The sequence below is a fragment of the Protopterus annectens genome, chromosome 3.part1 (assembly GCF_019279795.1).
Source record: "Protopterus annectens isolate FY-2018-M chromosome 3.part1, PAN1.0, whole genome shotgun sequence".
NCBI lineage: Eukaryota > Metazoa > Chordata > Ceratodontiformes > Protopteridae > Protopterus > Protopterus annectens.
This window is the reverse complement of record NC_056732.1, coordinates 489713083-489734678: the sequence shown is the minus strand read 5'-3', so window position 1 is coordinate 489734678 and position 21596 is coordinate 489713083. Positions and strand designations below refer to the sequence as shown.

Here is a 21596-nt window from a genome sequence, read left to right as displayed (position 1 = left end):
GACAAAATCAGGAAGGGCAATTCCCATGCAAACAGAATCTCCCTCACCAAAGTAAATAGGCAACTAAGAGGGCTAAGTAAGTCAAGCAAAGCCAACTTTGAGATTAACATAGCCTCCCAAATGTAAGATAACCATAAGGCCTTGTACAACTATGTCAGAAACCCCAAGGGCATCACGCAACAAAGTGCTGAACTGGTGGCTAATGGCACCACATTCACTAAGCCTGGCAATACAGCAAACCTGTTAGCAGACAAATTCAGTTCCAGCGTTATCCCCCTCTCACCCCCAACCAACCTCTCAAACATTCCTTCAAACATAACCTCTTCAGCTCTAACAAAGGAGTGGCTGCACTCACTACAGTCAAAGAACACAGCCTCTTTGGGTCCTGATAGCATCCCAAGATGCCTCTAAAATAGTCTAAAATATGACTTATCAGGACCCCTGAAGTCATTATTTAACTACAGTATTAAAACAGACCTTGTGCCACATGAATGGAGGACTGCAACAGTCATCCCCTTTCACAAGGGTGGACCTTCAACAGATTCTGGAAACTACAGAACCATTAGTCTAACTAGTCTTATTTGCAAAGCCATGGAAATAATTATCATTGAAATTATCAACAATGACATAGGAGACCTGCTGACATTGGATCCATCCAAATTGTGCTTTTTCAAAGGAAGTTCTTTCTTACTGAATCTAGTGTTCTTCTTTGAAAAGGTCAATAAGGCCATGGATGGGGGAAAACAGTACATTCTGCCTACCTAGATAAGGCTATTGGATTTGATACAATACCCCATCTGGGCATTGTCAACAAACTTTTGGAACTAGGTATAACCCCCCTTTATAAAATGCTGGATAGCTAGTTGGCTTACTGATAGGACCCAGGAGGTTAGAATCAGTGAGAGGCCAGTCTTCAGTGGAGTCCCTTAGGGATATGTGCTGGGCCCACTCCTCTTTGACATCTACTTCTCAGATGTCAAAGCCAATGTCAAAGGGCCTCATCAAATCCATCATAGAATATAATGACCCCTTCAGTATGTACCTGACCAGAGATATGCAGCAAGTGGCACATCCACAAGGGTTCCTTACAAAAAGAATACATGAAATAAATGCAACATCCTACGCTGATCACCTCAAAGCTCTGTCTATTTACTCTGTATGATACAGACTTCTGAGCAGTGATCTTTGCCTGGCATAATGAACCTTTTGCACATCGACAAAACAAACAGCATCAGCACTACTAGATTAAAAGACCTAAATTTTGCTTGCAATATAAATAGGACATGGAGAGATAGATTGTTTCTCAGAGAGTTCCCATTCTCTGGAACAGGCTCCCCATCCATGTGAAGAAGAGTTCCTTCCTATCCCTTTTTAAGTTTAACTTGAACCAATGGATGGGTAATCAGCAATTCACCCCTGGTCTGGCTGCTATGTCTCTGATGGACAGAGGCAGTCAGTAAATTACTATCTGTTTAAATCAAATCTGATCTGTGGGCCACATTTGAGTTACACAGCTAGGCCTATAAGGGCCCTAGTGGTTGTTAGCATAGTATATACCTATGAACATATATGATTTTGAGAGGATTGCTGAAACCATCTTTTGAAGAGGATTTGGAGAGATCCTCCAGTTCCAAGTCCTCTCCTTCTAAATCAGATAAAAAGTTGGATAAAAAGTCATTTAAGAAGCACTCTCCAGCTCCATTAGTCTCCTCGAAGCCTCCAGAGAAAATTATTAAGAGTACTATTGCTTCTTCAGCTCCACTGGCTTCGGAGCCGATAGAAGACAGTGCTTCGATGTTGTCTACCTCGGCTCCAGGTTTATTAGTGCCAAGGTCAGATGTGTCAGTTCGGAGCCAGTCTCCAGTTTTTCGACCGGTCTCCCCGACTCGTAGGTCTCCCTCTATAGGGAGATCCAGATCCCCGACCATGTCCTCTAGATCCTCCAGGACACTTTCCGATGATGATGTCGATAGAGTGGTGAAGAAACTGCTTCAGTCATTGGTGCTGGCTAAATTGCTTTCAGCTTTGGCCCAATCGGCTCTGGAGCCTGTCCCCCCCTTCATCTTTGGCTTTTCCTCCTCTGGAACTTTCTTCGGAGCCAGAGCTGTCAGTTCCGTCTGATGCCTCGAGATCGGCTCCAGTTGCTCCTTCTGGCATCTCTGCTCCAATCTCCGCTCTGACCCCGTTGGTGCCATCCATGGGGTCCAGGGTCCACAGCTCACCGGTTGGAGCCAGGGGGGGGTATCGGATCGAACTTCTTCGGCTCTGATCCTTCCTCTCGGCGCTTCGGCTCAGGTGAGCGTGGACCCAACATCGGCTTTGGACCTTATTTCCTCAGCTCTGAGGTTGTCTTTTGCTTTTAGTAGGCCTTCAGAGCCGGGGGGATCAGCTTTCGAGGTCATGAGGAGTGTGCTGGCCATGTCGCCAGCTGTATCCTATGGTACCGACAGTCTTCCCCCTCCAGCACCGATAACAGTATCAAATCACCCTCTACCTAGGGACAGCAGAGACCTAGGGCCTCAGGATACCTCCATGAGTGGTCCCCAGCCTTCTGAAGCCTCCCCGGATTTTTTACCTGAGGCGCCACCCAGAAAGAGAGTGTGCAAGAGGAAGCACATTGACTCCCAAGATGAGTCCCTCACATCTGACACCGACCTCAAGGAGTCAGAGGGGTCCCCTAAGTCGTCTTCTGTTGATATCTCTTTTACAGATATCTTGGAAATACTGAGACAGAGAGGTGACTAGCCATCTAAAGCCCCTTCTGAGGAGGAGCTGGTGTTCCTGAAGGCCTTTGTTTCCCAACCCTCTGCCTCTTGGGTTTCTCCACCATTCGACGAGCTCCTGGACCTCATTTATCTAAAGGTGTGGGAAACTCCGGACACTGTGGAACCGGTCCCTAGGAGACACAAAAAGTTTTTGTCCGCTCCCCCAATAATTTCTTACAAAAGGCGTTCCAGTAGATGCCATGGTGGTGGCAGCAGCCACCAAGAAGGAACTTGCAGAAACTTCATCTACCGTCCATCCCTCTAACAAGGAGTCCAGGGCTATGGACAGGTATGGGAAGTGTGTGTTCTGTTCAGCAGCCTTTACACTGCGGTCGCTGAACTACTTATCACTTTTTCACGGCTCCAAAGAGATCTCCTAAAGGAATTGGGAGATTCTCTACAGGGTAACATAACTGATACTGTGGCTCAGAAAGTCAATGCACAGATGTCTACCCTAAATTCTATTGCTAAGTCCTCCATGAGGCTGATTTTGTATGCAGCCGATGGAGTGAGCAGGGCTGTAGGTTCTGGAGTTTCTCTTAGGAGACACTCCTGGATGCGCCTGTGTAACTTCGTGGAGGCCTTCAAGTCTACCTTCACCAACGCGCCCTTTGATGGTTCATCCTTATTTGGAACCAAGGTGAAGGATACTCTCACTAGGTGCGAGCAGGAAGGAAAATCCCTGTCTGCCGTGGGAGTCCATTTTTCCATGCCTTCAAGACCTTATCCCAAGGACCAGAAGGGTGGGAAAATGTGGTTCAGAAAATTGCAGAGGTTTTTTCATGATGCACAGAGTGATTCCCCCTCCAGAGGCAGAGGAGGGGGTGGAAATTCAGGTAGACACCACCCCCTAGAGGCAGAGGAGGCCCACGTAACCAGGGGGACCGAGATTCCTTTCGTGGCTCCCCCTACCAGTGCTATTGAGAGGAGGCCCGACTGCACATCTCTGGAGCCAGTCGGGGGTTGCATTTCTCTATACCCAGAAGCCTGTCGAGACATCACCCAAGACGAGTGGATATTAGAGATAATCTCCAGAGGTTACAACATTCCCTTTCTTTCATCTCATCCTCCAAACAAAAGGAATCCCAGATGTTCCACCCAGTCAAAGGGATTCCCAACCTTAGAAGTTCAAATGTTGCTGATAAAAGGAGCCATCCAGCAGATCCCCTCAGACCAAGTAGGATTAGGGACTTACTCCAGATTCTTTTTGGTGTCACAAAGAACAGGGGACCTGAGACCCATTTTGGATCTCAGCCGTTTGAACCTTCATGTAGAGAAGTCCAAGTTCCGCATGGTCATGTTACAGTCAATTCTCCTGTTATTAGGGAAAGATGTGTGGATGTGCTCCATCAACCTCAAGGATGCTTACTACCATATAAAAATGGACAGGGCATCCAGACATCACCTACGCTTCTGGCTGGGAGACAGTCATTTTCAGTTTTGCACCCTGCCCTTTGGTCTCACCACAGCCCCCAGGGTGTTCACCAAATGCATGGCAGTGGTAACGGCTCACTTGAGACGTATGGGATTCCAAGTATTTCCGTACCTGGATGACTGGCTGCTGTCTGCCACCACCAGGCATCTACTACTACAGACCAGGGATGTCACTATTGCACTGTGCCAAAGTCTGGGAATCACTTTGAATTGGGAAAAGTCTGCATTGTTGCTCTTGCAGAGTGTCACCTTTATCAGCACCAAATTAGACATAGTGCTCATGAAGGCTTTCCTGCCAGAAGATAGAATTCAGGTTTTACAGCAACAAGTCTACACTCTACTACCACTGAAGAAGGTCAAGGCAAAAGTGGTCCTCCAGCTGTTAGGTACCATGGCTGCCACGGTTATGCTAGTCCCTCTTGCACGACTTCACATGAGGATTCTTCAGTGGCTACTTTTTGCCCAATGGTCTCTTCAGCACCTTCCTCTCTCCCATCTTATTGTAATAACTGACAGGTGCAAGCAGGATCTGCGCTGGTGGCTTCAAACCAGCAATCTCAACACGGGTTTGCCTTTCGTTCTTCCTCCTCCGATTGCCACTGTTACCACAGATGCCTCCCAGATCGGGTTGGGGGGGGGGCATTATCTCAGCAGGACTGTCCAAGGCACGTGGTAGGAACACGAGATCCATTTGCATATCAATGTCTTAGAGATGAGAGCGGTGCTATTAGCATTGCAAGCACTTCACAGCTTTCTTCCTCTTGGGACAATTGCAATCCACTCGGGCAACATGTCTGTGGTCTGGTATCTGAACAAACAAGGAGGAACCAGGTCATATCCCCTTTGCAGAGAGGCTCTTCGAGTGTGGCGGTGGGCAGTATCTTCTCAGCGCTTTCTAGTGTCAATGCACTTTCCGGGGAAGTCCAACGTGATTGCCGACAGGTTGAGCAGAGCTATCCTGATGCCTCACGAGTGGTCCCTGAACGAACAGGTGGTGGAATGGATTTTTCACAGATGGGGACAGCCTTGCTGCAGACTATTTGCCAGCCCCCCTCAATGCCAAATGCAGCAACTACTTCAGCCTTATTCCCCCAGAAGGGGAAACACCCAGGGACACTCTAGTTCATGATTGGTCCTCTGGTCTTCTATATGCCTTCCCTCCAATTCCCCTGATAACGAAGGTTATTCAAAGAGCACAGTCTTTGGGAAGCAAAATGATACTGATTGCTCCACACTGGCCTCGTCAGATCTGGTTTCCTTTTCTTCACCCTTATCTAATGGACGAGCCGTGAATTCTGCACCCAGAGCCGGATCTGTTGACTCATATGTCAGGGCAGTTTCACTCCTCCATCCAAACCCTCAGGTTGACAGCATGGCTGCTCCAATTCCGTCCCTAGTCAAGCTTCATTATTTTTCACTGGAGGTGGTTCATATTTTGTCTTCCTACCACAAGCCTTCTACTAGGAAGATTTATTCTAGTAAATGGAAGAGATTTTCCATTTGGGCTCATGAAAGACAGATTGATCCCTATACAGCTCCCATCTCATCAATTTTAGAGATTGTATCTCAACTGTTTAGTCAGGGATCTGCTGCAGCAACTATTAAAGTACAGTTGGCAGCCATTTCTACTTTTCATGTTGCTAATGAACCCAATCTAATGGCACACAGACTGTGTAGGGCCTTTCTCAAAGGAACTATGCTACTTAGAACTCCGATCTTTGATCCTGTTATGCCATAGGACCTTAATTTTGTGCTACAGCAGCTTTTCTCACCTCCTTTTGTGCCTGCAGCAACCTGTAACCTAAAATGTTTGTCTTGGAAGACACTCTTTTTGATAGCCATCACTTCGGCTTGGCGGATCTCTGAACTCTAAGCTTTATCAGTCCGGCCCCCTTACTTGATATTTCACAAGGATAGGGTTTTGCTAAGACCTAATCCTTCCTTTATGCCTAAGGTTGCTTCACTGGTCAACCTCAACCAGTCTGTTGAGTTGCCTGTGTTTTTCTCTGAGTTCTCTAACAAGGCAGAATTTAAGTTTCATCAGCTGGATGTCCACAGACAATTACGTTTTTATTTACATAGAAGAAAATATTTTAAAAAAATCTGACCAAATTTTTGTCTCCTTTTCAGCTTACAGACAGACTGTTCCAGAAAATCAAAGTAACTCTGTTCAAATGTTCTTTTCTTTGCTTCAAATTTCTAGTTTCATTTCCAATGCCCTGTTCTTGCAAATCGGTCAAATACTATCGGTCTGAACTACTGCCTTTCAGGCTAGGATGTCTGTGGATATTTATTCTCTCCAGCTACTTGGGCATCTCCTCACACCTTTATTAGTCATTACAAATTGGATCTGGTATTCATCTGGTATCAGATCTCATTCCAGATTTTCTGGGTGAGCCTTTTTTTCTGGCTCAATGTATATCTAGTTCTGTCTCGCTCTGTGAAAGAGGTATGACCAATTCACAGGTCATCTAGAAGTAGTGTACCCATGGGACTATCGTTATCCATAGCGTTGCCTCACATCTTCTGTTCGTCATCTCCCACTACACCGCTCCCTACCCACCCACCCCCCCCCTGTCCTCCTGGTTTGCAACCTTGGTCTCTCTCTTTTGAGTTGTTGTGTTGAGTTGGTGTGTCCTGTGTGTGTGTGTGTGTGTGTGTGTGTGTGTGTGTGTGTGTGTGTGTGTGTGTGTGTGTGTGTGTGTGGATCAAGATTCGGGGAATAGGTGCATTGGTGCATTGCAGCATGGCTTAGCCACTCTTAGCCACAAGCCAATCTGAAGAGAGTGGAGGCAGGAACCCGGGTGTGGGACCATCGGGACGGGAATGTGAGGCAGAATGAGTGGGAATGTGATATCGCGTTATATGCATAACATAACTTCTTGTTTAAAGGTTCACTGCTGCTTTTCTGCTTTCTGAAACTGCTCTGCAGTTTGTTTCTCCACCTCTCTCCCTATTATGTGCTGTTCTTATAGTTGGTGGCTGTTGGTGGCTGTGCAGTTGCACTTCTGTCAGTTTGATCTAGACCTCTCCTCCCTATTATTTCAATGTTATTTCTTCTACAGAAGGGAGAGGGAGAGATTTGGCAGTTAGTAGTTTCTGCTCCTCCTTTCTCTCTCTCTCCTAAAAATAAATAAATAAAATAAATAAATAAATAAAATTCTAAGCTTGTTTTCTGCCCCATTCTGAGGTAGTCTAGTCTGGGATACAGATTTGCTCTGTCAGGACTATTTGTGGGCTTCTGAGGCTGAAGTTTGCTTAATTTTTTTCTTTTTTTAGTTTAGTTTTTTGTTTTTTTTTTGCTGAGCTGTTTCACTGAGCTCAGCACTTGTTACATGTAGAACTTGTTATAACAAATAACTAAGCTACAAATTACTTCCTCTCTCTGTCTAGGAACTTGTCTAGAGAACAAGTACAGTTATAAATAACAACAGCATAAGCATATCCAGGCATGTCTAAGGTTTTCTCCTGTCTCTTCTCTGAATGAATCTGATGCATCTCTTAAAGCAACACACACACACAACTCCCTCCCTCCTACCACCACACACTACAAGAGATGAGAGATATACTTATTATAGCCAGAAGGAAAGTTTTACTCTCTACCCAAGACTGAACTAGACAGTCAAGAGGAAAAAGGTAAATGCACACCCACACACCACACATAATCCTCAAAAATCTACATGACCAAAACAAACACACATAGAAACACAAAACACACACCTACATTCATGGAGGCTCTCAGTAAAACCCCAAAGCAGAAACACAAGTATAGCTACTCATCAGTCATTAGACCCATTATAGAGTACAATGCCCCTTTTGGTATGTACCTCACAAGACATCTACAACAACTGAAAAGGCTGCAGAAATACCTCACAAAGAGGATTACTGGCCTCAAACAGATGTCCTATGCATACCCTCTAAAAAAACTGCAGCTTTATTCCATCGCATATCACCTACTCAGAGGCGATCTCTGCCTAACACACAAAGCTATGTCAAACCCAGAGCTTTTGGACATGCTCCACTTAAAGAAATCCCAATCCCTATGAGCTACAAGCTCTAGAGACCTAAACCTTGTCACTACAATAAGCAGAACATGCTGGAGGGATAGATTCCCGTCCTAGAGACTTCCCATACTCTGGAACAAACTACCTATCTATATCAAACAAAGCTCCTCATTAGCACTCTTCAAGAAAAATCTTGATGATTGGATGGGAGAGAGGAAATTCACCCCGGGGATCACTTCTGTGGCTCTGCTTGACAGTCGCACAGGAAAATAATTTTCTTGGGTGGCGAAAGCCAGGGTACCTTTTGGCTAGGCTTATATAGGCCCTAGGGCCAATAGCCTAGTACCTACCTATGAACCTAAATGGGTTTAAAATCTGTTATAATGTTTCACTCTTGCACACTTTTTGCTAAAAAGTGTCATTATAAAGTATGTAATGGCTTTAAAAGCTGTTGTTTCTTTTGCTGCTATTTTGTGGTGGCTGACACTGGTAGCTGTTACGCTCTAGAATGAGGCCAGAGCTTAATAGTGCTTAGAGGTTATTAACAAAAAAAATTATTAAGCACATTTCTGACATTAGAAGGGCACTTAAGAAGCATGTATTTTCCAATTTCAGAGCAACATCACAGCTCTCTATACTCTACAAGCATAATATAGTGAGGTTCATTCATAACTCCCATAGCTACTTTCACATGACTTAGCTTTGTAAATATTGTAAATAGCTTCCTACTTTAAATATGTGTATGTAAAGTGTATCCACATTTACTTAAATGTTTGTATGTAAACTGTTTCCACAGCTAATACATGAGTGTTTGCTCAAATGAAACTGTATAAACCTTAACTTCACTCACAATTAATTTTGTTAACTATGCATGATATTGAATGTGCTTATTTGTAACTGTTCTATATAATGCTATCTTTTATACTTTAGTATCACTTGTATCTGAACTGTATAATGCATCTTGGAGCTTTTCTCCCCGGGCCTTCACTGAAAATGGGTCATTTCGGCCCAGTGGACTTCCCCCGTAATCAAACTAGAAATAAAATAAATAAAAAAATAATAAACTAACTTATTTGTAAGCCTTGCCATGCCACACAGATGACAAACACCACAAAACCACATCAGAAACCTATTGACAGCTTTGGAATCTGTAACATAATCCATTCTCCAATACAAACAACTTTAAAAAAGTGCTGCAGTGCAAAGTATCACATCTTTTTAAAGCTAACTTCACTTTCTGTCACTATTCATGTGGCAGCATGAGGTTTATTATGTTATGTTGTTAAATACTTAGAGGTCCTATAATTGTATTTTATTTTTACTAGTTAACACTCTACGACATTTAAAATGTGACATGTATTACAAAAAAATATGACCGGGGGGTTTCCTATTCTGGTGTTGGACATGTAGACTTACAGTTTATGAGCTCCATACAACATTAAACTAAATCTTAAGCACATTAGCTTAAAGTACATTTTTCTTACCAAACTTAACTATTGCCTTTTGTCAGGACCTGTCTGCTGTATATTACATCAAAAAAATCCTCCCAAAGCTAGAGTAAGATTAGATACTATTTGGAAGATGCCAACTCCTGACTTAACCCCTGCTATTATTACTGCTACTTCTCCTTTGCTAGATATGTGGATGAACCAATGGCATCATTATAGCAACAATCTGGTAATACACCATTAGGTATAACACTGACAGCTACCATTGAACGGCTCCAACTATCTATGAAAAACTTTCAATCCTACTTACACTTGCAAGTTCTGGAGATAAAATTGATGGTGGTAAGAGTGAAAGGACACACTGCCACATTGGTGCAGACTACCCAGGACCTGTTCAGCCATGTGGAGGAAGTTGAACACCAAATCTCATTTTAACTGGACTCTATACAGCTACTAAATGATTGTGCTGATGATTAAGGGAACAGAGGACACAGGACCATGTTATCCATGAAGGTGCAGAACAAAAGGACATGCTGCATTGTATTCAGTCTTGGATTCCTACTACTCTCGGGCTAGACACCTCTTCTAAACTTATGATTGAGAGAATGCACAGCTCCCTGGCCCCCTTCCAAAACTGGGCATCCCACCTTGACCAGTAATAGTGCATTTCCTCTTTCCAGCAGAATGAGAAGATCCTCAAAGTTGCTTGGTTGCACAAAGACACTACCTATTTGGTTAGGAAAAGAGCAATTTGATAATTATTATTCTAAACAGGTCCTGGCTAAGTGTAAAGTTTGGTTTCCTCTGCTGTTGCTCCTTAAGGACAAGGTCTTAAAATTCTCCCTGCTGTATCCTGCTGGGCTACTGCTCCAGTTGTCGGATGGTATATAAGCAGTTTCATGACTGGAGGAAGCACTGCAACATCTTAAGGGCCATGCTGTCATTTTGATTCCTAACAATATGGACTGGAATCCTTCTCTGACCAAATGAGGGTTGACCATGAATGGGGCTGCATTAACATCCCTGGACCCCAAGAGATCCAATGCCGCACAGGTATTAACAGATCATACCGAGGTGACCGCATTAATGCAACACTGTTTCTCAGGTCTTTTAACTAATGTGGGGATTGGACAGTAACATTGCTCCCACAGTGGGTTACACTATGTCCAGCAAATCCATGAATGTATCTCAGACTGATTTTTATTTTGCAGAATTCAAAATATCTTTTTGAAGCTCATCATGTACAGCATGAGTTGCACTATCTGATACAGGGATTTCCTCCCTGGTAATTAGGGGGGTTGACATGAGAATAATTCTTTTTTTCTATGACACTGTGATATTGGAAGTTACTAACTGTAGTCTACATTATTTTGCCATATTTAGCATCATAGGATCAGAGGTGTTTACTAGGCTATTGACCTAGAGGTCATTTCAAGTCTAACCGTTTCATCCCAGTATAATACCATAGATACACTAGTAAATAACCAGGATTGTATTTAGTAATGACTGCCCATGTCCAGTATCATTTTGGGTGCTGTTCCTGGTAAGAATTTATGGTGCCCCATCCACTTGTCCAGGTTCCTTTTGAACAGTGTCATAGAGGTTTCTCTGTTTCAGATGAACTGATACCCTATTCCAAAGAAGCAGCAGTCACTGAGAGACAAATCTGTCACTCCAGCATGTCTTATTTGAGTTACAGGCCATATTTAGGTCCCTGGAATGGGTATCTCTAATCCCATTTGATTTATGGATGTGCAGCAAGTTCATTAGGTTTGGGTCTGAGATTGCTCTGTAAGCCAGTCTTAAGTCTCCCTTAAGAAGTCTATATGATACAGAGTATGGTGACAAGGACTTCAGTCAGTCTGTGTAAGTCACGTGTTGGAGTCCCTTGATCTTCTTTGTTAGAAAACTCTGAGGTGTCTTCAATTGCTGTAGGTGCTTTGTGGTATATGCCAAATGGGGAGTTATACTCAATTATAGGCCTGATTAGTACTGAGTATAAAGGGGTTATAACCTCCTTTGGTCTTGAAGTGATGCCTTTGCTAATCAAGTGTGCTACATAAAAAGCCTTCCTTACTACAGTAGACATATGGTGGTCAAAGTTAAGGTAGCAGTCAACTTGTGATCCCAGATCCCTTACCACTTCGTAGGTACTTAGGGTATTGTTGTTGATCTGATACTGTGAAGAGACATTGTTTTTGCTGAATGATGATGCATTTCTTTGCATTCATTTTGAGACCGTGAATAAGACACTAGTCATTGGCCTGTGTTAGACCATCCTGGAATATACTTACATCATTTGGGGATTCAATAATTACACCTAGTTTGCAGTCATCCCAAACTTGGTCAGCCACAATCCCTTAGGTTTGGCCTGAACGTTTGCGAAGTATATGCCAAACATTAGGGGCCCAGCACTGACCCTTGTGGCACCCTGCTGGTGACAGGTCTGTTGGCTGATGTAGAGTCATGCACTTTGATAGTGTGTGTCCAGTTTGTGAGCCAGTTGGCAACTCATCTTACAACAAAGGGGTTTACATTCAGTTTGCTAAGTTTATCGGTAATGCCTGAGGGTGGGATTGTGTTGAAAGCCTTTGTCAAGTCGAGGTATGCTGTGTGCACAAATTTCTGCCAGATTTAATAGGCAGGATCTGCCCTTGACGAAGATGAATATGGTTGGATCCAGGGTTTAGAGGTCACCTATGTCTTTATGTATGAGATCCATAATGATACATTCCATGGCCTTACAGATGAAGCTGGTCAGGCTTATGGGTCTGCAATTCCCCAGGTCTGTTGCTAGGCTACCTTTGTGGATGGGAATAACTGTTGCTGTTCCCATTCGACAGGAATAAAGCCTGTGGTTAGGCTGTGATTGAAAAGGGTACTTAATGGTGATGCTAGTTCATGTTTTAGCCTGTTTAGAAGACAGCCTGTGATGCTGTCTGGTCCCATAGAGGCTGTGTTTTTTGCCTTGGACAAGGCTTTAATGACCTGCTCTTCAGATATGTATGTATGTATGGTAGGTGGGAAGTTTGGAGCAAGGTTTGTGATAAGTTTGGAGGAGATAAGGAAGTGAAACTTTACCAAACTTATCCGCTAGCAGGTTTGCTATCTCTTTGGTAGTAAGGAAAACCTTTGGTTATTAAACACTCATGTTATGTTCAATGCTGTGCTTCCATGTCTTTTGTTTCTGCACTGCTCTTGAATATTTTTTCTTTTTACTTGCTTAGCCAGGAGAATAAAGTTTTGTGTATGCTAAAGCTTTCCTCACCTTAAATGTGTTATGCAAACATAACAAAACTATTCTAAGCCACTTGCCAGGATGGCGAATTTTTTGTTGGATTATTATCTGCATGAAAGTTCTTAGTCTTAATGTAAATGGCATAAACCGTCATATGAAGTGGACTCATCTACTTTCTTGGGTGGGGCAACATTCCCCTGATGTATTAGTTTTTAAGAGAAATCTGTCTGAAAGTGTACATGCTAAGCTTGTGGCATGGGGGTATGAAATCATTGTCTCTTCCTTATATCCATCCCAAAAGTGTAAATGAGTCACAATACTGTTGAGGAATGGCTCTAACTCACTACTTCCACTTTTCTTGAGTGGAGGGAGCTGGCTGGGCCAGTATTCAAAAAGGGATCACTTGTTCTAACATTAGCCTTGGTGTATTTTCATCCTTCCATAGCTACTGGTAGGATTAAACAGCATCTTTACTATAGTCAAATGAATCAAAAAGAGCATTTGGTTCAGATGGGGTCTTTAACTGCATACTGGGTGTTTTGGACACCTCAGCTGCAAGTTTTTTTTTTTCATTCAACCCCTAACATTAAGTGCCTACAGTCCTGGGTTAAAGATTTGTCTCCATAAGTTTTAGGTGTATATATTCAGATCACCCACAGGCAGTTTACCTGTTTTTCCCCCAAAGTTTTCTACCACCAGCAGAATTGACAGACCTTATTTAGAACATGACATTTTAGACTTTCAGACAACCTATCAAGATGCTCCTTGTGCATACTCAGATCTTGATGCGATACAGTGTATTGGTACTGATCTGGTGCTTTTACCACCTGAACAATGGAAGCTCTACTCTTCTTACACCAGGAGACCAAATTTTGGGCAATTTTTGATTATACTTACTTTCTGGCAGCACACATGCTAGAGGACTACTCTCCTTCTATTTTTTGGGATACCTACAATACATTTATTCATGCCAGGCTGCATTCTTGGACAACTGGCCTGTGGAAACAATGGACTGCTGAGCTGAATTCCTTATAACATCAGTAGTACCACCAGGAACTGGCTCAACATTCCTCTAGAAAACACCTTCTAAATCACTTTCACTGTCTTGAATGAAGCAGAAATTTCAGAACATTTTAAATTAGAAAACAGAATTAGTTCTAGATAGTTTATGACTTCAGCACTATGAAGTTTCTCCACATGTTCTATCCAGACTAGCAAGGAAGGCAAGAAATAATACTAAAGTATTGTCTGCTTTAGCAAACTGTAGATCTATAACTAGTTCAGAGGGGTTGAACACTTTGCAAATCATTGATTGCTTCAGGCAATATTATCAGGACTTCTGCATCAAAACTTGGGGAGGTTTACTTCAAATCTGCGCCCTCCAATCTGCCTTCTATCCCCTTGATTTTACAAGCTTTAGCACAGGAATAGGCTCAAGTAATGGAGACCCCATTCTATATACAAGAAATATGCAATGGTGTTAAGAAAGTGAACGTAAATAAAGTGCCCAGAATGGATGGTCTTCTGTCAGAACTTTACAAAACTCATCCCATCCCAACTCTTCATTTACTTTGGAAAGCCTGTTTGCCAGCTTCCACTGGACAGGGGGTCCTCCCTCCTGAAAGCTCTCTATGCTGCTCCCACTGTTAAACTCAATAAAGACTCTTCACTCCTATCAAATTACCAACCAATATCTCTTCTTAATATAATATAATAAAATATACATGAGTGCATGGTCAGAGAGTACAGCACCTTTGCTACCATCATTAATCCATCCTGACTAGGTGGGCTCTCTTAAACCTAGGGCCTACTGACACTATAAAGTGAGAGCAGCAGAATATTTGCAAAAGGGTTCACTATGTAAACTTCCAGTTGCATTGCTTTCAGTCAGTACAGAGAAGGCATTTGACAACATCATATGCAATTACTTAGCACAAGTTATAGCTGCCTATAAATTCCAACTACATTCTTAGAGTCCATTTTCTGCATTTATTTCAGATTAACTGCAGTGGTCAGGGTAGGAACTTACATATCTAGATATTTGGCCATAATCAAAAGAGTTAGTCAAGGCTGCTCATTGGTGCCCTTATTATTTATATTGGCCATGTTACCACTTGCAGTAATCTTACAGTAGACCCTGACACAACTCCTAAACCATTTGGATGGTGAGTGAGTTGGCACTCTTTACAGATGACTTGACAGTTTTTGTTAACAATTCTCAGTCAATGCTCTAGCATATCTGGAATATTCTCTCACAATGATATTACGTATCAGGTTACAAGCTCAATCTGAGTAAGACTGCTGAAATTCTGCAAAATATCTCTTCTCTAGCAGAACACAATAGACTGGGATATACTCTTAATACACTCTCATTGAAATATCTGGGAGTTACTCTTGCCTCAAAGCCAAAGAAGACTAGAGTTTTCATATGGAGACCATAGGTTCTAGTATCCAGGAATGGAATCTATGAAATCTGCATTTAGATCTCAGAGTTTTGCTCATCAAAATGGTGTTATATCCCAAAATTATTTATATCCTGCTACGTCTCTCACTAAGGTTACCCTACAATGTGTTACAGGCATGGGATAAAAAAGTGTCTAAGGTTCCTAAGGGCTCCTTCCACTCCTAGAGGCACACTGGCTCCCTAGTATTCCCCCCAAGCATATTATAAGCATACGCATGCCTAACATAATAACAGCATATCAAAGCTGGCTTTTTAGGGAATTATACCAGGTGTGCTCATTTCTAGCCTGGGCCTCAAACATGGAGCAGGAGCTATACCCTTGCTTTTGAGGACCAAATGCTGAAGCAAATGATAATGGCTGCCCTACATTTCATCCATTGAAAGCCCCAACAATTGGTACCTCCCAATATTTAAACACTTTTTACTGGAATTCTTTGACATATTTGTCAAATCTGAGCCGTCTCTCAGTCTCTCACCTTGTCCTCCCTATGTCTCCCTAATGGCACTTACCCTGTTTTTAGGGATGCCAGGAAAATTTCCCCTTGGAGGACGTGGTGAGACAAGAATTTGCCTTATACATGGTAACTATACCGCAACTTTGCACCCACCCAACTTTCAGGAGCTAATTGAGGAATATCATATTCCACCTACATACCACTTGCCAGGTCTATATTATATTGCCGAAAGATGTGTTCAGCGAGCATGTCTTCATTGGCAAATATTCAGCAAATGCTGAAATTAGTAAAAGGCTACAACATCAACTTTCTTCCCAGGGGAAAAAACTGCTTGGCCTACTAAACACCACACATACCTTCGAACCCTACAAAGTGGAGGGCTTCACCCCCCACATCCCCCTAACTAAATATACCAATTCCGAAATCTCACTAAAGTGGGGAAAATGTCAAATCTCCAATGATGGCCAAGTGCTTTTTTACCCTGGGAAAAAGTCGCTGATCTGGCCTTTCACTGATTTCAGCATTTGCTGTACATTTGCCGATGAAGACGTGTTCGCTGAACATGTCTTTCGGCAAAATAATATAGACCCCACTTGCCATACTGCCAGATAAGCTCCAGGCTTCAAAGAGCACTTATAGAGAGTCGTTACAATTTTTTCAAACATTGGAAATGGCAATCTGCACTAATGACCAGACCAAGCTTAGTACTTACAATATTACTGCTATCCTGGGTAAACCATCTTGTAATCCCTTACAGGATTTAATGTAGAGGTGTCAGAGAAGACTAATAAGGAGGTACCAGTTCAGCAGTGCTCTGTTATGTTGAGCCAACCCTTTAAATCTACATCCTCTCCCAGATGAAGGTTATTTGCCTAGAAGTGCCTCCATCAGTTATTTTTAACACCTAAGTTAGTGTCCAAATGGTTTCTTCATACCTCCTCCTCTTTGCTGGAGATGTCAGCGGGCACATTATGTGGCCTCTTGTCACCACATCATATGGGTCTTGCCTTAGTGAAGTATTGGAGAGACATTCATGATAAAGCTAACAAGATAATTACACAATCTCTCAGAGTTAGAAAACATAGTCCTTTATGGGATCATTCAACCAGCAGGGAAATCAAGTCCTATAGTCTGCATCATGGTTCTGGCAGCCAAGGAGGCTATTGCTAGAATTACTTCAGTCTTAATTTCTTGTCTATATCGCATAGTATTATACCAGCTGATCCTACTTCTAATCATCCCATATTATCAATCTAGTCACACAAGGACAGGGTAGTAGGTGGATGGTAAGGCATAGCACCATTACCTCATAAAAACAATTATACATCACATCCCTTTCTTTTCAAGCAAGAAGTCTGAGGGTAAGCTATTAAATATTCTTGTGTCATAGTGTATATAGTTGGTCTGTTCTCTTTCATTTTTTCTCTTCATACCTAATACTAGAAAGTCATTCTTTCATTGCTATGAAGTGTTACCTGTAATTAGTTGTCATACTGTTATGAATTGTTGTTGTTGTTGTTGTTGTTGGTTTTTTTTCTCAGTTAGAGTGGAACTCGTCGTCTCCGCTAAATTGGTAGATTTTATTACTAGCCAGCTTGGCCAGCACAACAACTCAAACGAGACATTGCCCATTCACACATGTCACCACACAGGAAGCTTTAGCTGCTGAAGAACAGAGACAACGGACTATTGTGAGGTAACAAATGCTACCGCAGCACCACCACCGCTAATATTAGAAATATTATTTTTCCATATTACATTATATGCTCACTCATTTTAATGAGTGAAAGTGTTTGACTTTTATTTTTCTTAAATTGATCTATATGATGTTTTCATACCTGTGATCATTTCTATTAACTCGGCAAATCATATGCATAATAAATTAATGTTTGCAAAATAAATACATAAATCATTTTGACTTGATCTAAAATCATAACTTCAGTTTCTTATGTGTTCCCTGAATAGATTCCCAAGAAAAACACCTCTTGAATTTTGCTGTTAAGGTGTACATTCTTGAAATCCTTTTCTCAAAGACTGGTTATGATCACTAACCTAATCATAATAACCTTTATAAGCTTTGGCATGAAATATATAAATGTAATTAATTTCTGCCTATAATCTTTCTTGAATAGCATTGAGTTAATGATTATTATATAAGAATAGCTCATTTTCATTCAAAAACATGCACACTGATTGGACAGTCTAGTCAGCATGCCTGTTGTAAGTCAAGCACACAGTGATAGAAAAAAGTCTGGCTGTTCAAGTACCATTGAGCAGCCAGACTTTTCTGTTAAGCATATGCTTAGAGGACAGACCAAAATACAAAAAACAAAAAAAAATTAGATATGTTTTGCAAAACTAAACCTGATTTTCCTTGAATTTCAGCACTGTCCCTCCTTAAGCCTCCTCAGACTCTCATACCTCTCAACTGTCCAGATTTTCACAGTATATCCAGATTTTTACGTAAAGGTTTTAATGTGTTCTCACAAGACAATGTGTATTGAAGTCATTAAGTAATGACAGACATTTGAGGTTTAAGCTTCATAGTATTCAGAAAATGCACATTAACACAAAACCTCACATTCCAGTAACTTTCTAATGTCATTGTTTTTGAACCTTTGCTCCCCTGTTATGTTTCGCTTTATAAAGCTTTCTTGCATTAAAAAAAAAAAGCAATAGAGATTCTCTTTTCTTTGTTGCTTTGCCTGAACAGTACTAATGTACTCTGCAAGCATGGAAACGTAAGTCCCATGCACATGCTCAGTACATCAGTAAACATGGAATAACACTACAGTGTTGTTATTCAAAGACATTATTTAAGAAAGTGAAGCCATTTTTCTTAAATAATGTCATTGTAATAGCAATAACCCACGGCTAGGTATGGGTATCACAGGATTTACCCACACCCAGTCGTGGGTTATTGCCAAGCTGCACTATGCATATGCTTATAAAAATATTTAGCAGATGTTATTGATTTATAGCAAAATGTGTAGTTGTTCCATCAACAATAAATTTCTTTGTACAGGTTAATTGTTCCAAACTATTTGCTTCCCTTGACATAGTAAAAAAATGCTATAAGATGTATCACCTTGCCCTAAATGCTGAATATCACTTACTGACTTCAGCTGTTAATCCCACTTTAGAAGGTCTATGATACATGATTTTGAAGATTCAAACTAGCAAATAGCTTTATTCTCTGTATCAAAGCATTACTGGAAACTGATGAACATCAATGCATTTTTTTCTTATTACAGGCTAAAAAGAAATTTTACTGGTTAAGGAAGATGAACTGCACATTTGTGATGAACATCAGTGCTGAACTTACACACCAGATGTTTTCTGCTAAAGACAGTAAGTTATTTTTTCTGTCATTGATTTTTCCCTTCAGTTTTATTTGATCTTTTAAATGAATCAGTAATATCCCTCAATAGTCAGGTTCCTTTCTGATAATAGTTTTCAAGGAGGTTAGTGTACGTGACTGAACATTCATTTAGAGAAACACAAATGCTTTCTAAGTGATTTTTGTCATTCTGTGATTCTGTGTTTTTGAATTCTGGAAAACCATTAAGAAATTATGGAACTTGGTACTAGTAAGTAGACGTAGTGGCATTCCTGAATGAGGAATACAGGTTTTACCATGGTAGCAGCATTCATGAATGAGGAATACAGGTTTTACCATGGTAGCAGCATTCATGAATGAGGAATACAGGTTTTACCATGGTAGCAGCATTCATGAATGAGGAATACATATTTTACCATGGTAGCAGCATTCATGGATGAGGAATACAGGTTTTACCATGGTAGCAGCATTAATGAATGAGGAATACAGGTTTTACCATGGTAGCAGCATTCATGAATGAGGAATACAGGTTTTACCATGGTAGCAGCATTCCTGAATGAGGAATACAGGTTTTACCATGGTAGCAGCATTCCTGAATAAGGAATGCAGGTTTTACCATGGTTGCAGCATTCCTGAATTCTCCATTCAGGAATGCATGTTTTACTATGGTTGGAGCATTCCTGAATGAGGAATTCAGGTTTTACCATGGTAGTAGCATTCCTGAATTTTGAATACAGGTTTTACCATGGTAGCAGCATTCCTGAATGAGGAATACAGGTTTTACCATGGTAGCAGCATTCCTAAATGAGGAATGCAAGTTTTCCCATGGTAGCAGCATTCACGACTGAGGAATACAGGTTTTACTGTCAAGGAGGAGCATGAAGGCTCAGTGGTCAGATCTCTGCCTCACAGCTCCACAGTCCAGGAGTTGTCTCTTTTATTTCTGATAACTTGTGTCCCCAGTCACTGACTATGTGCATTTTGCTTGTCCTGTCACCCACATAATGGATTTGCTCATGACTGTTATTCCAAATTATCCACACATATATCTTGTGTTTGCCCTTGCACACACTGCCTGGGTTATGGCTGACAAGAGTCTATAGAGAAGCCCACTTACCCAGGTAACAAATGATAAAATAAATAAAATAAAATACATTCTGACATTTATTTAATAACTATAAAAATACAATACAAATGATGCTGGACTCTTGGTAGCTAGTACTTATTTTTATGTACAGAACTGCTGAATCTTGCTTATAATTAATCTATAATATACATTCTCTTATGTTGACTTTGAATAGGTTTTTGCACAAGTGACATAAATAGAAAAATTCAAACAGCTGTATGCAGTAGCAGTTATATTGTTACTAATGCCATTACTGGGATTACCAGCTCAGGTCAAGCAAGCAAGTAAAATACCTCTTTGAGAATGAAACACTGGAAAATTCAAGCTGATATAACCATACCTGTCATCCTATTAGCCCAAGAAATCTGAACAGTATAACCATGGAGGTAAAAGATCTTTTATGACTATGTTAAATTGTCACACTTTTCCTCTTTTTCTTGAGCTACAGCTGTTTGTAATAATGAAAAAAATAACTATATAATCATGCAGGTAAGGATATGCAGTTATGGTCTTCTAGAGTTAACTTTACTGACTATGATGCTGAAGATTTGTCCTTCCTCATTAAATAGTTTCCAAGGTACTCAACTAAGCCTTTACTTTAATCATTTTACTTGTCTTACTACTGCAGGTGACACACAGTTCGCATCATCTTTCCATGTCAGTAGGGACAGAAAAATCAATTTCCATGACAGCCAGGTTATTCTAGTCTGCAACTTGTCACACTCCTTACAGGAAAAAAAATTGCATTTCTCACTTGTTCAGTGATCACAGACCTCTCTCATGTTTTTACTAAGCAATTTGACATGTAGCTTTAAAAAAAAACACAAACTAACAGCACCCAGGAGGTCAAAAATGATGTACACACCAGACTGTGGTTCAGGCAGGCAGCTATTTAATACACATAAACGCTCTACAATGTCTCTGCGTTTTCGTCCTCAAGGACTTCATCAGATGATAAAAACATACTGCTTGACCCTTCTTTTTATACAATAAACCCCTCCTTCCATAAATGTATTAATCAATTAAACACTTAAACACTTAAACATAAACTAACATTTAAAAAGATAGTTCATGTTACAATGTAATGACAATGACAATGTACAATGACTCATATTTGTCACCAACTCCCCAAGGAAGCATATTGCGACCATTTAAAACAGAAAAATAGAAAAAATGGGTTTATAAATGTTATAAAAGCATAAGTGAATATATAAAACTGTCCAATATAAAAACTTTTCAATATATAAAAAAATATTCAATATAAAAATGTTGAATTTAAAAGCGTGGGCACAACACAAAATTGCTATCAAAGTGTATGATTG

The 21596-nt window shown here is 41.0% G+C and overlaps 1 protein-coding gene across 4 annotated transcripts in view; it reads left to right on the top strand.

Moving 5' to 3' along the window:
- Positions 1 to 21596, top strand: part of LOC122798186 (squalene monooxygenase-like) — a 1096774-nt gene that overhangs the window by 534904 nt on the left and 540274 nt on the right. For 3 of the 4 annotated variants that reach the window (XM_044066929.1, XM_044066931.1, XM_044066930.1), the window contains exon 9: positions 19063 to 19159. The exons of the other annotated variant lie outside the window; for it this stretch is intronic. In XM_044066929.1, coding sequence (XP_043922864.1) covers positions 19063 to 19159 — 97 coding nt within the window. The remainder of the gene's footprint in view (positions 1 to 19062; positions 19160 to 21596) is intronic. 4 annotated transcript variants of the gene reach the window in all.